Source organism: Glossina fuscipes, unplaced genomic scaffold (assembly GCF_014805625.2).
Source record: "Glossina fuscipes isolate IAEA_lab_2018 unplaced genomic scaffold, Yale_Gfus_2 61, whole genome shotgun sequence".
Taxonomy (NCBI): Eukaryota; Metazoa; Arthropoda; class Insecta; order Diptera; family Glossinidae; genus Glossina; species Glossina fuscipes.
Genome location: NW_023998433.1, coordinates 5,262,097 through 5,274,849, shown reverse-complemented (window position 1 = coordinate 5,274,849; position 12,753 = coordinate 5,262,097). Strand labels below are relative to the sequence as shown.

The window sequence follows — 12,753 nt, the reverse complement described above, 5'->3', positions numbered from 1 at the left end:
TCCAAAATGTATGTAGCACCCAAAAAGACGCTTCAGAGACCCTATAAAGTATACATATTCTTAATCAGTGTGAAATTCTGAGGTGATTTAGTTATACCCGTCCGCCTGTGCGCTTGTGTGGTGTGTGTTGTTGACACTCTCTTGGTCGGAAAAGGAAGATATCAGCTTCAAATTTTGTAGAAACATTGGAAGTTTCTGCACACATGTGGGTATTGAAAAATGACCAGGTCGGTCGTAGCAGAAGCGGGCAGTGGAGCAAAAACTGAACGCAGCTCCTTTTTTTTTAACAAAAATTTTTGGATTTTTGCTTTACGAAACACTCCATTCGTTATGTGTGAAAATGGAAAACATTCGCCACTCCCACAAAAAGTTATAATTGTTTAAATTCTGTTTTTTCACTTTTTTGAGTTTTTATGCTTACTTATCATAACGCAAACAACACCAAATGTTTACAACCATTTTGTACTCTCCTTAAATGAAGATATATTATCTGCCTAAAACGGGGTTACTTTTAAAATCAATAAGTTAGACAGCCCGATCACTTTTTTCTTAATAATACTTGCGATATGGGTATCAAATAAAAGAATTTGGAGAATAGAATGCGAAAAACCTAGTGGTGGATATGCGATATTCGGCCCTCGCCGAATATAATTTTCTTACTTGCTTTGAATAAACTTTCGCAACCTCATGTATGACACATTTATTCTACTACCTGTAAAAGATTTAAACGTTAGATTTCACCTCACCCGCAAATAGCAAAAGATTCGCCTTCTTCTCTACAATTAAATAAAGAAATGGTCGATCTACATAGAATTTAGGAGGTATAGATTTGTTCGCGAGAACTGCTGTCGTTATGGCTGCTGCCTCGGTTCCTTCTTCATTTACAATAATGCGAGTTGCGTGAAATATACTGGAAACAAAAACATTTTTAGAAAGTTTACTCAAATCGGCGAATGCGGGTTCAAAAACGTCGGCAATACCCATCTGTAAAAATAATAGAAAAAGTCTTATTTCTTTTTAAATAAAACTAGAAAATGTTAGGTAAGAAATGTCTTACGTTTGTCAAAATAGTTCTTAAGGAAAAATGTGACTGTGTTGTAAATTTAGGTAAAAACACTTCCACAGATTCACCTTCGAAGTCCTCAGCCGCAGAAAGTAATTGCCGGAATATTCCGACTAGTCCTACATCACGTAGATTGTTCGCAACTTTATTTACAGTAACGCCTAAGTTTTAAAAGCACCTGCGTAAGATCCTTTTATCAATTTCGATTTCAAAATTAATTTTTACCTTTTTTGGGCAAAATTACCAACATGGACAATCTATTTTGTGTGCCATATGGTAATTCCAAAACGTGAGCTTCCAAATCTTGGATGCCTGCATATACGAACGTTCCGTTTTGCGTCATCATTTGTACAAAACCTAATGAATTACCAAATTCATCGTAAAATGTTGCGGGACGAGTATCAGCAGAATTAAAAGGATACTAAAATGTAAAATGAATTGTATGATACACACAACATGTAAATGGTTAATGTATTAAACTATGTGCGTACTTACACGCCACTGCCCTTTAAAATAAAGGGACGAGATCAGCAATAGATTTGCTTCCTTAAAATCTTGTGGAGTTACAGTATAAGGAAGTAAGCCTCTCGTAGCTTTACTAATGTCATCGTTGATTTTGGTGAAGGTATTGTTAACATCTTGATAATCTACTGGTATTAATGCTGAACCATAGACACGTTCAACAACAATTTCATAATCACGATTAACTGGTTTATTAACGTCTGTGAATAATGCGTTAAATGATGCCACTTCTATTGTCGTGGTATTTACACTGGAAGTTCAGAGATGGATAAGAATGAATATTCAAAAGTTTGCACATACGTTAAATAACTAGCAATCTGGCGATACGCCGCACGTATAACTTGCTGATCATGATCAATATGTAGAGTGTCGCGTAGTTCCTTAAGTGTATTGCCTACCGCGCCTTCGGTTAACAAAAGTAGTAACGACCACACAGCAAAGGGAGAAATCATATAATTGCTATTCGGCACTTTTAAATGCTCATTGGACAGCTGTGCAAAGAACTTCAACGCAAATGTTTCTGCTCCCTTTAAACTGCGTATTTGATTTTCTAATAAAGCATTTCGATTTTTGTTTGTTTTTGCTGGAGTTGATGAAGGAAATACAGGCGGTCCAAAGAGGGGGCGCGATCCTGTTGACAATTGACCATTTGAAGGCAACCACAATTCTGATGTGATTAATAGGCATGCTAAAGCTAAAATGTAAAGAAAACTTTTAACAAAGTGCATAATTATATGAACATGTCATAAAATTAATAGCTATTTAAAAAACGCACAAGCTGCGACGCCATAAAAGTCGTAAATTATTGTTAAAGCGTATTTTTGTCCCTATTTCTCGAATCAATTTCATTCGTTGCAGAAGGGATGGTCAAGTGTAAAACGACTCAAAATCTGGCATTGATTAATGTACAATTTAATATATGATATTTATAAGACTCTGAAAAATTATAATAAGTGTTACAAACGGAAGAATAAATTTAATTTAACTTTATTCAACGTGAGTAAAGTAAATGTTATCAGCTTTTAAGAGTGAGAATACTATTTGTTCTTTCCTTTGTATGTATTGATGGTGTTATTCTGCTTCAATAATATGCAAAGGTATGTACAAAAGTATGTACATATTCAAGGTAAATATTTCGAAATTGAAATCTTAATTCTTAAGTCTCTCAGGGCAGCGATACTGCTATCTGCTGTTGACTGGAATTCTTGTTAAAAATAATTATGCATAAAAATTATTTTAAAGATCATCTCTACCTTTCAGAAAAAGCCCCATTTTCAAGCACGCACTTTACTGAAAATATTTTCAACTTTGTATTGAGTCTGCTTGTGATGCCTTGCGCCAATATTTATATAATTATGTATATGTTGAACTTATATATATATATACTGAAATATATATGTGTATGCAAACACTTAACAATTAATTAGTACAACAAATCTGTACTAGTAACCAAACCTTATTGCATGGGAAATTCCCTTGCAAAAATAAATGAGGTAAAACAAAATCTTTAAACTGAATGGAGAATAAACGCAGAATCTATAAACTCGACGCAACAATGGAATGACTTGTACTAGAGGTGTGATAATATAAACACAACATTATATATAATTAAATCTCTTTTTTTATTTTTAAGCTTGACTCACTGACGCGTGCTTTCTCATTCTCACTGAATAAGATTTGATTAATGAATCACAAACCTGGGTTTCAGTTTCTAATTCGAAATGAATTTAAAATTTCTTTCAAACTACCTCTCACGTCAATTCCTTTCACTCTTATAAGATCAAAATTCTATACGACATTTTGTTGCTATTTCATATTTTGCTTTAACATATTGCATCGTCATGACAGACATCATTTGCAGCACTTAAAAATGCACACGGAACATTCCTTAGTGCATTCTTCATAAGTATGAAGTTTTAAGTCAGCTCAGATATTTCGCACTCTTCTTTTTTCCTGATCAAGTCTAATGATACCTCCGAACTGCATGAAAACAATTTAATAATAGTGAAAAAGGTAATTTTCGAATGAAAACCGTAGAGTATCTTAATATTTCTCTTCATATTAGTGGCCGGTGTTTTTACTAGTCGCGTAAAAATTTACAGCATAAATAGTCGTAATAGATTTGTTAGACGTAAAATACAATTTAAAAAAAGATCTAAGATTAATTCATTGATGTATAGTGATGATTTAAGCGTACAAATTATGTGTAAAATTTGGTCGACGAAAACACTGACAGCGCTCAATAGAAACAAAAATTTCATATATTTTCTGTATACTCGCAGGCATATCTGTTATTATATGTTAATATATATGATAAAATTGTTCTTAAAGCTTAGCATAACAGTGGTATCAGTTAGAATTCCGGCACGTCTTACGAAGCTTCTTATTTTATTTATTTTTTTTTTGTCTGTTGTCAACATTTACCTTAACATCATTTATAGTCGAGCAAGTAGAAGTTGGGAATTTCGCTGCTACATTAAGTGTTCAAAGCAATTTAATAGTATTCCACCTGTAAATTAAAGAGCTTCTCTTCTTTTTATCCGGTACATTGTGTAATAATGTATTGTGATCCATATTTCAGGAAAATGTGTCGATTATAATGGTTAAAGCATTGCTTAGTTAGAAAATGAATGGCTAAGTTTTCAGTCACTCTTGTACAAAACACCTATCTTATAAAAGTTAAATTGCTTCTGCAATTTCATTTCTTGAAAATATCACCTAACGCGTAATATTTTTATACGGTAGCTTGAATACATGATTATCGAAGTTGGAATATTTACTCCTTTTGCAAAAAAATATGCTTAGTAACTTATAGCAATATCTTTACCGATAATGGACTTAAGAAAACAGGTATTTGTAATAATCAAAGTTACTAAAAATTTTTTTGCTGTTGTTTTTTTTAACTTATAAAACTCTAAAATTCAGTTGACGGTTCCTCAAACTACAACTCGAAACGTTCGAATTGAAAAAGTAAACTTTCGAGGTGAATAATTCTTGATAAGCAATCTATAATGTTAGTAAATGATTTTTATTTGATCATATAACTTATGGAATTACACAAAACTATTATCTAAGGTATTATTTTTATATCGACTCTGTAGTTCTGGAAACGACTTCCGTTCATTCTCAAATGGGCGCTCGAAGATTTCTTATATGTATATGTATGTGACAAGTATTAATGAAAGCCAGTGATTTAAATTTTCAGTGTAACGTGATTGCTTAGTTAAACATTCATTTCTTTCTAATAAGAGATGACAGCGTGCTTCTGTTTTGTTCTGATTGCATAATTATTAAATATAAGAACAATAAATCATTTTATATGCTTTAATATATTTCAATATTATTAATTGTTACGAAAAACTTTTAATGTCTACAACTATCGTGATATTTTAGTATTTGATAAAAGCTTTAATTTTCAAAATGTAATATATTTAGAGCATAAACCGCATCAAGATTATTAACTTGCAATTAATCATGAATCATATCATGTTTAGTTATTGCGAGAGTTCTCCAAATTTCATTACTACATAAAATTAATATAGCGTGAAGTAGTATTTTCCCAATTTTAAAGCATTTCACTGAGCATGTTTTGGCATGCATTTGAAAAACTTATTTTGGTAAAGCTCAAGTTATATTTAGTATGCAAAAGCAAAGTTCCTTATTACTTGGGTAGACTCTGAAATAGACCGTGAATAGTAATTAATTGGATCGATAACATTTGGATTCATTTCATATGAATAATTGGATAATTAGACTAAATGACGGCATCTTATTTACAATTTATTGTAAATTTGGCATATCATTAGCGGCCTTTTTAATTCTGTGCAATATTGTCGTGTACCACTGATCCAAACGCGAGATGCTATCATATTCTTTAACAGCTTCGGTGAAGCCCTCAACATTTTGGTCTTCGAGGTGTTCGCAAAGAGCCTGAAACGTAACAAAATTATGTAAAAGAAGAGGAGAAAAAATTCAATGGAACATCTTACCTTTATTAATTTATATTCTCTAGAATCTTGGAATGCTGGATATTGATTGGAATACTTTTCGATAGCATGTTGGGCATTTAATTGATCAACACAGAGATGGCAAAGAGCAGCACGAAAAAAGTACTCCTTCGCACTATATTTAAGTAGCGAACTTTCAAGCGATGACGTAGCCACCTACCAGAAATTTTAAAACTCCAAGTAAAATATATTTCCAACTTGCAAATATTAATTTTCACCTGCTCGTATATTGAAATTGCCTTTTCATAGTCCTCTAATTGGGCGGCATATTGTGCTACCTTTAGCATACATTTGTTAGCTGAGCTAACTGACTCTTCTCCTTTAAAATAGTCGGCAGCCTGTTCATAATGCTGAATTGCTTTAGCCAAAGTATTAGGATCACTCTCATACATTTCAGCAATGCTTTGATGATGTTTAGCAGCCATAGTAAACCGACCCATATCTGTATAAATATCTATGGCTTTTAATAAACATGATACTGCGCTTTCGATATCAACCTGCAAATTCAAATATCTTAACAAACCTATATCCCATACATTGCTCTTTTACGTACTTTCTTATAGCAATTTGAAGCATCAACAAAGCAAGTACCAGCGTCATGACGGCTTCCGGCTCTTGAGTGCAGGCTAGCTGCCTCGCAAAAACATTCACCTGCTTTTGTCCAGTTCTTTGACATTTTAAACATATTTCCAGCCCGCTGATAATTTTCTATCGCCTCTTCAACTTTGTTAGAACCTCTGAAAATATATTTTTTAAATTCCTTTCGAAGGGTGCGTTTAATGCGCAACTAAAAAAACAGCGCATCAATGTACAGAAAGATGTACTAAAAATGTATTACTTATATTCAATTTTTTAAAAGAATGGTTTGTTCAGTCTACGCTTTTAAACAAATTTTTATTGTTTCAATTTCCTATCTGCTATGCACAACCTGTTCTATTTTATTTTCATTATATGTATATATACCCACTTAAAAAAAAAGACAAGGTCTACAAGTAATCTTGATTCGATACGGTTTTTGAAATTACTTATTTCATTTCCAGAAACAATTCCTTGTGATTAAAAAATCTGAACATACCCGAAAAGGGAACCAAGAAATCCTTTTTGTTGAGTCAATTTTCTTTCAGCTTCAGCCATAAGCTGCAAAGCCTTTTGTTCATTGTCACCCATGCTCGCAAAATTCTGTTTTAACTTTTTTTAATTAGACGCTACAACTTCAACTCCCAATTTTCAGCAGCGAAAATATTCTTTTGCAAAACTGCGTCGGAAAAAATAAAAAATCAATGATTAAGAACTAGAGATAATTAGTACTGCCGTTAATAAAATTTCGTAATTACTTTAGGGGTATTGTTACCACTCTAGGAATACAAAATTTATGGCAACAATTAAAGGGTAAAAATCAAGAATGTTCTATGAATAATAATAGGTGGAGTGTTTATGACCTTTTTGGGCTATCTGATTTAATCTAAAACTCCCGTTATCACATGTGTATTTTTATACTCTACTTCACTCGTGCTATCTTGGTATATTAAGATTGTACGGATCTACGTTACACACTTGAGATAAGTCCACCTTAATTAAGCTTGTTTGTTCATCTCGTTTTCTTATGTTCAAACTATAGGGCACAATTTTTGAGATGTTTTGCTGAAATTCGTCACATTGACGTGTGCAATATGAGGATTTTTTTCTTTCACAATTCTATTCGTTTCATTGTTGTCGAATTAAGAATACACCTCTGAACCGAAAAAAAGAAGTGTGAAGTTCTAGGAAGACTAAAGTCGACTTGTTGGTTCTAAAAAAGTGGTCGCTGATGATAGGCGGACAAAAAAAAGGAGGGGGAGATCAAGGTGACGTAAGGTGAGGAAAAAAAGGGCAGAAAGAAAAGATTTTTTGCAGAAAAAGTGGTAAAATTGGTACGGAAAAAAATAGTTTAACAAAAAAAAAAAACTCGGGAAAATGAACCTCCAATAATTTTGCAACTCTTTTATCGTATGTTTTCAATGTTTTGGAGTTGATGAAGTTTGATGTTCTAATAAAATGGCAAAAATTACAGAAGTTTCAACTTATTGTTGATACAAAAATATGTATGAGCGCTCATCAAGTTCAATCGGATTTTGAATATACATAGACACGCTATCTTACTACCATATTGCGCAATGCTGCATTAAATTCTTATGTTCAATTTAATAAAAATAATTCTGCAAATATCAAAATAAATTCCTGTAGTTAAGAGATTCTTACACAATAAATTCAGATCGATGCTCTATTTGAACTAATTCAGAACAAGGATTGGAAAACTACGCTTGCATATAAATTTAATGGATATCTAATAATTATTTCATCGTACCTTTCGAATCTTTCGAAAAACATTTTCTATTTGATGATGGTTTTCAATAAGTAATTGAAAGTCATTTAAAACTGGAGAAAATACAAATATTTTAAGTCGGATAAAACTTAAATTTTATGATAAAATTGAACTAATTCAATTTATGAATAAAGTTCTTGTCGGATTAATGATTCCTCCAAAATAACCTGTTTTTAAAAAGAAATAAAAAGGGGACGAATGAATGTTAATTTGCGTAAAAATAAGAATTATAAGTATATCCCGAAATTTTTTTTTGATGATTGTGGAAGACTTTACTCTAAAAATCGTGTAATTCGACTTAACTGCTTGTCCAGGATGCATATTCTTACGCATATATGCACCATACTTAGTAGTTAATACGATAATTTTTATATGGAAAAATGGAAACAAACAGAGGCAGATCCCATAGAGAAGAGTTGAAACGTGTTATTATAGTGCAGTGATGTCGTGGGTTCGTTTAAAGGTATCAAAGGGGCAGATATACGGAAACTGGTAACGGGTATTATGTTCTTTGTCTATATTTATTACACTATTAAATTAGTGAGACATTAAATAAACCATCTACGTAAGGATTAACAAAAATATGTGCATCAAATATCAATCAACTATTCATAATTACTATTTCAAATGGATAAACGATTTTTATATACCAAATTATTCTTATTCCTTAAAATATTACATACACATACATGTTTACATTCAAATATATGTTCATACTTACATATGCTTAATCATATATATTTACCCGTAACTTTTACATATTTTACCTTAGTAAATTCTATATAAAATGTAAAAAAATAAAATGAAATAAAAATAGTTTTTATTAAACCTTCCAGCTTTACACCTTAGGAGACTGTCTGGACAAAATAAATATTTATTTATATTAATGTTACACGTGTTCTGGCCCAAAGACGAACGCTATTGAAAATGATTCAGATCGATGATTCGATCGATTTAGAGGGCTTTTTAAATTAAAAAAAGTATTATTGTTATTTATAACCTTGTTTTCATACTACATATCATATGACGACATGGCAGTCTGGTTAGCAATCAGGAAAACTGGTTCTCATTTTCCTTTTTCAAATTGCCAATAAAAATTAAGTTTGAAAGACCGCTTCGGTCTTTGGTAAGTTGGGAAATTTTATAACGTTAAAGAAAAATTTTTCATTTTCGCGTTTTCATAATTTTTTTCCATCATTTCTGTTGTTCCTTTTTATATGAAAATGTTTTATCTATTGATGAAAACTTCCGGTTTTCTTTCTATATTTTCCTTTTACATTCTTTTCCCAAAAAATTTGACGGAATGATAACGAGAATTAATTTTGTAATCGAAAAAATGAAAACAATTATTATATATTTTATTTTACAAACTTTTCTTTCTGCACAGCTAATGGGAAAATTCGAAACAACGCAAATTTAGGTTTCTTGCTCTAAGTCTAAAAGAAAATTAACAGAATTTTTTATATATTGTTTTCTTAACTTTTATGCGTTTATTTGCTTTCCCTCGTCTTTTTCTTAATATTAAAAAATCATGGGTATGCATATATATATATATATATATATATATATATATATATATCGACTGTATATCATTTAAAATATTTAAGGTTAGAAAATTAATAATAATAAATCATTAAACTTCGCATTTAAGTAAGATGTAAATACAATTTTAATGAAAAAATTGGAAATAATTTAGTAAGTGGCTCTGACGAATTGTACTCGTATTTTGCAGTACAAACCTATAAATAAAATTATACAAGAGCACCTATATAGATTGACATATAGAATTGGCAACGTCTATAAAAAAAATTGCGTTATTAACAGCACTAATCTTTAAATCGTGTCGAATGTTGCCAAAATTTATAAAGCAGACTCCATTTCTTTCTTTATACCCACTGAAAGATGGGGCTGCACCTATTTTGTTTTTTTTTTTTTGCATTATGTGTGTAACACCCAAAAGGAAGCTTCAGATGAGAATTTTGTTCTTTTACTTCTTTTTAGGATAAACAGTGATGGATATAAAAGATTTGGCTCCGACCGAATTTAATTTTCTTACTTGTTCAATATTTGTTTTTTGCTTCAACAATAATGTGAAATTTCTTTTAACTGGCTACACTCTTCGTTTGCGTGGTCTTTTTTTTAGTTTGAGTTTTACATGTGTAGAGCAAAATTCTCAATCTCTCCGAAAGCGAATGGGTAACTGCTGTTTGGCAATTATACAAAGCAGCGTTAACACGTATAAGTAATGTTATCGTTTGTAAGAAAAAGAGCCAATTAAATATTAAAATAATGACAAATTTACTACATAGAGTTGAGGCGTCGCTACGTAGTTTTTACATATTCAATTCTAGCTATGGCGGACGCGAAGGGCAGGTAAATAAGTATTGTTATCTTTTGGCAAGAAGCTTATTTTTGTGTATTACCGCAGGAACACAAAAAAATTTTGTTTTACCACCCAGATGATATAGAAATGAATACAAAAATTAAAGACGTGGGCTTAAGTGAAGCCATAATTACTTTTACAGAGTAAGTGTGTTAAATTCAGTGATAAAGAAGTTTGGGGAAAAAGGGAAATGATAATTATTTTTCCAGCACTTTCGCTGAGGGTACTGGGTGCGATATACTACATACTTTAAAAACAACTCAGATATTTCTTCAGCCGGAAGACGGTTTTTGGTGCGTTATGACTTTAAATGTACCGAAGACAGTCTGCAGCAAACAAGACGAAGAATATGAAGACTACCGCAATGGTGAAATAAATGACGAAATTTATCGAAAAGTGCTGCAAGAATCGTATAATCGTTTTTGCTTGCAGTACGGATCATTTGACACAATTTTAAATAGTGCGAAGAATGGATCATCAAATGCTCAAAGTAAACTACGCGAAAAATTGAACATTTTCTATAGTGAAGTAAATTTAATGTTATTTGTATATAATTGATTTTCATCGATTTTTTTCCAAATATTTAGTATGTACAATCGTTAAATTTGCCAATAAGTGATGTAACCCAATTTTTGCGTTCGGTGCAATATTTGCCTTTGAGTAAAACCTTATTCCTGAGAGTTCATAATTTTATTCAAATGGTTCAAGCAACATTTCCTGCCATAGTTGACACTTTGTTCCTTTTTAACGATCAAATAGTCAGGTAATATAAATGGTTCCGTCTTTTTGATAAATGTAACGTAAAATTTTATATATTCAGTGGTGGTAAATTCGAACCTTCCATTTTGTTTACTATATACAATTACATTATGGATAACCGAATACTGAGACGACCTCAACGCCTTACCGAAGGAATTGAATTTGAAGGGAGTCAAAAGATCTTCTTAAACAGGAATAACGAATTGGTGCCATTCAAGATTTATCATCACTGTTCCTCTTCTGCTTCGTTATATATGTATGTTAAACGGGGCGATATTCTTTCGTCAGAAATCCGCGAAGATTTAGAAACTTATATTGATGCCCAACTAGCTTTGTTGGCTTACGACATAGCTCGATTTATAATGTCCCACAGTAAGGTGTTGACACTTGTTAATAACAGTGTTGAGCCGGAAGCGTTAATACCTAGGTACCTTTTTGTAAATGAACAGACTCTCAAACACATAAGCAATATTGGAAATTCCAAAGGCGAAAAAACTTCATCCGCTGTCTGCCAGAAATCGTTACCATTGCATGTAGTGAATTTATTAATTGATTCGGCGGCAACAACCAAAGAAAATAATAAAAATGTCGCAATGCCCCAATTTGAAGAGACACTAATAAAGTCAACAACGGACTTTTGGATTGTTAAGAGACAATGCAATTGGCGCCAATTTTATGTGGTTATATTTAACAAAAAGGCTACGCTGCTGGATGTGACTGCAGAAGCAGAACGCATTTTTGACCAAGAGGTTACAGATGATGTATTTTTTGACAAATAAACAATATTATTAAATAAATAAAAGGTGTTTTCCAATTAAAACGTGTAGATTGGCTCTTTTCTTTGTAGGTGCGGTACGCCGGGCTGCGCTGGCGTATACTGTGCGCGCAAAAGGCACAACAGACAGCCCGTGAGGGTTCTCAAGTTAACAGAGCTGTGGTCGGGACGGCACCATTTTCAGAGCTCGAGAATACGTTACCATTATTGCTACTGCCTGTAATGCCAACATGGCTCATAGTATTGCGGAGTTTTACAATGAAAATGCGGCGATTAGACATGCAAATATTATAGCTATGGTCCTCATAGACAATGGAGATGCGTTCACAGCCACTGTTAGGCATGAAATTTTCATCGACACTATACCAACAAAACAAGAACTGAGTTGATTATAAATAGATTCGTTTTTATAACAAATTCTACTTCTCGGTTATATTCACCAAGCCTTGAAAAATGTTTGCTCGTCTCTCATCATTTTCTAATTCTCCTCCTGATTCTAGAACAGCTCCGTCTTCTTTTAAAATCAAGTAGCCGATTTGGTTACTCAACCTATTCATAATCATTGAAATATGATGCCTTTGTTCAACAATAAGCAAAGCTAATTCGATTTAATAATCACGGATAAAATTCATGAATATATAACGAGTTAACTGCGTATAAAGAAAGACTTGTAATGCCTTTAATGTTACTTCGTCTAAAGTGAGATGGGAGCAAGTTATATTTTTAACACAACAGCGGCACCAAAAAAATGAATTCTCAACACTTCTTTTTTTGCTATCGTTTGCTAAATAAATAGGACACAATTTATAGCGTTAACTTTATTCCCACAATTCCTAAAAACCAACTTTAATTATCCTATAATGAAAATCGCCTAATCCAAAG

At 32.1% G+C, this 12,753-nt stretch overlaps 4 protein-coding genes across 7 annotated transcripts; 1 reads left to right on the top strand and 3 right to left on the bottom strand.

Moving 5' to 3' along the window:
* Positions 1 to 5: 5 nt before the first annotated feature.
* LOC119637786 (serine protease inhibitor 77Ba-like) lies at positions 6 to 3,367 on the bottom strand. 2 transcript variants are annotated; one of them, XM_038034079.1, is made up of 7 exons: positions 2,839 to 3,363; positions 1,886 to 2,279; positions 1,559 to 1,835; positions 1,289 to 1,484; positions 1,058 to 1,224; positions 981 to 984; positions 789 to 910 (listed from the first exon to the last, which is right to left on the bottom strand). In XM_038034079.1, exons 1-7 carry the CDS (start codon positions 2,855 to 2,857, stop codon positions 882 to 884), a joined length of 1,086 nt encoding a protein of 361 aa, XP_037890007.1. In that variant the 5' UTR covers positions 2,858 to 3,363; the 3' UTR covers positions 789 to 881. The 2 variants fall into 2 exon arrangements, with proteins under 2 accessions (XP_037890005.1, XP_037890007.1); XM_038034077.1 differs by having other exon boundaries at positions 6 to 984; positions 2,839 to 3,367.
* On the top strand, positions 2,660 to 11,899 carry LOC119637785 (vacuolar fusion protein CCZ1 homolog). 3 transcript variants are annotated; one of them, XM_038034075.1, is made up of 6 exons: positions 2,660 to 2,682; positions 10,264 to 10,327; positions 10,383 to 10,480; positions 10,547 to 10,865; positions 10,925 to 11,100; positions 11,158 to 11,899. In XM_038034075.1, the coding sequence occupies exons 1-6, from the start codon at positions 2,675 to 2,677 to the stop codon at positions 11,873 to 11,875; spliced, it is 1,383 nt and encodes a 460-aa protein (XP_037890003.1). In that variant the 5' UTR covers positions 2,660 to 2,674; the 3' UTR covers positions 11,876 to 11,899. The 3 variants fall into 3 exon arrangements, with proteins under 3 accessions (XP_037890003.1, XP_037890002.1, XP_037890004.1); XM_038034074.1 differs by lacking the exon at positions 2,660 to 2,682 and adding an exon at positions 10,035 to 10,196; XM_038034076.1 differs by lacking the exon at positions 2,660 to 2,682 and having other exon boundaries at positions 10,040 to 10,327.
* Positions 4,896 to 6,897, bottom strand: LOC119637787 (alpha-soluble NSF attachment protein). The gene is made up of 5 exons (XM_038034080.1): positions 6,668 to 6,897; positions 6,146 to 6,329; positions 5,811 to 6,089; positions 5,575 to 5,748; positions 4,896 to 5,515 (listed from the first exon to the last, which is right to left on the bottom strand). The coding sequence occupies exons 1-5, from the start codon at positions 6,757 to 6,759 to the stop codon at positions 5,366 to 5,368; spliced, it is 879 nt and encodes a 292-aa protein (XP_037890008.1). The 5' UTR covers positions 6,760 to 6,897; the 3' UTR covers positions 4,896 to 5,365.
* A 13-nt stretch (positions 11,900 to 11,912) lies between the features above and the next one.
* Positions 11,913 to 12,665, bottom strand: LOC119637788 (ragulator complex protein LAMTOR4 homolog). Its single transcript, XM_038034081.1, has 2 exons — positions 12,295 to 12,665; positions 11,913 to 12,231 (listed from the first exon to the last, which is right to left on the bottom strand). Exons 1-2 carry the CDS (start codon positions 12,432 to 12,434, stop codon positions 12,015 to 12,017), a joined length of 357 nt encoding a protein of 118 aa, XP_037890009.1. The 5' UTR covers positions 12,435 to 12,665; the 3' UTR covers positions 11,913 to 12,014.
* Between the last annotated feature and the right edge of the window lie 88 nt (positions 12,666 to 12,753).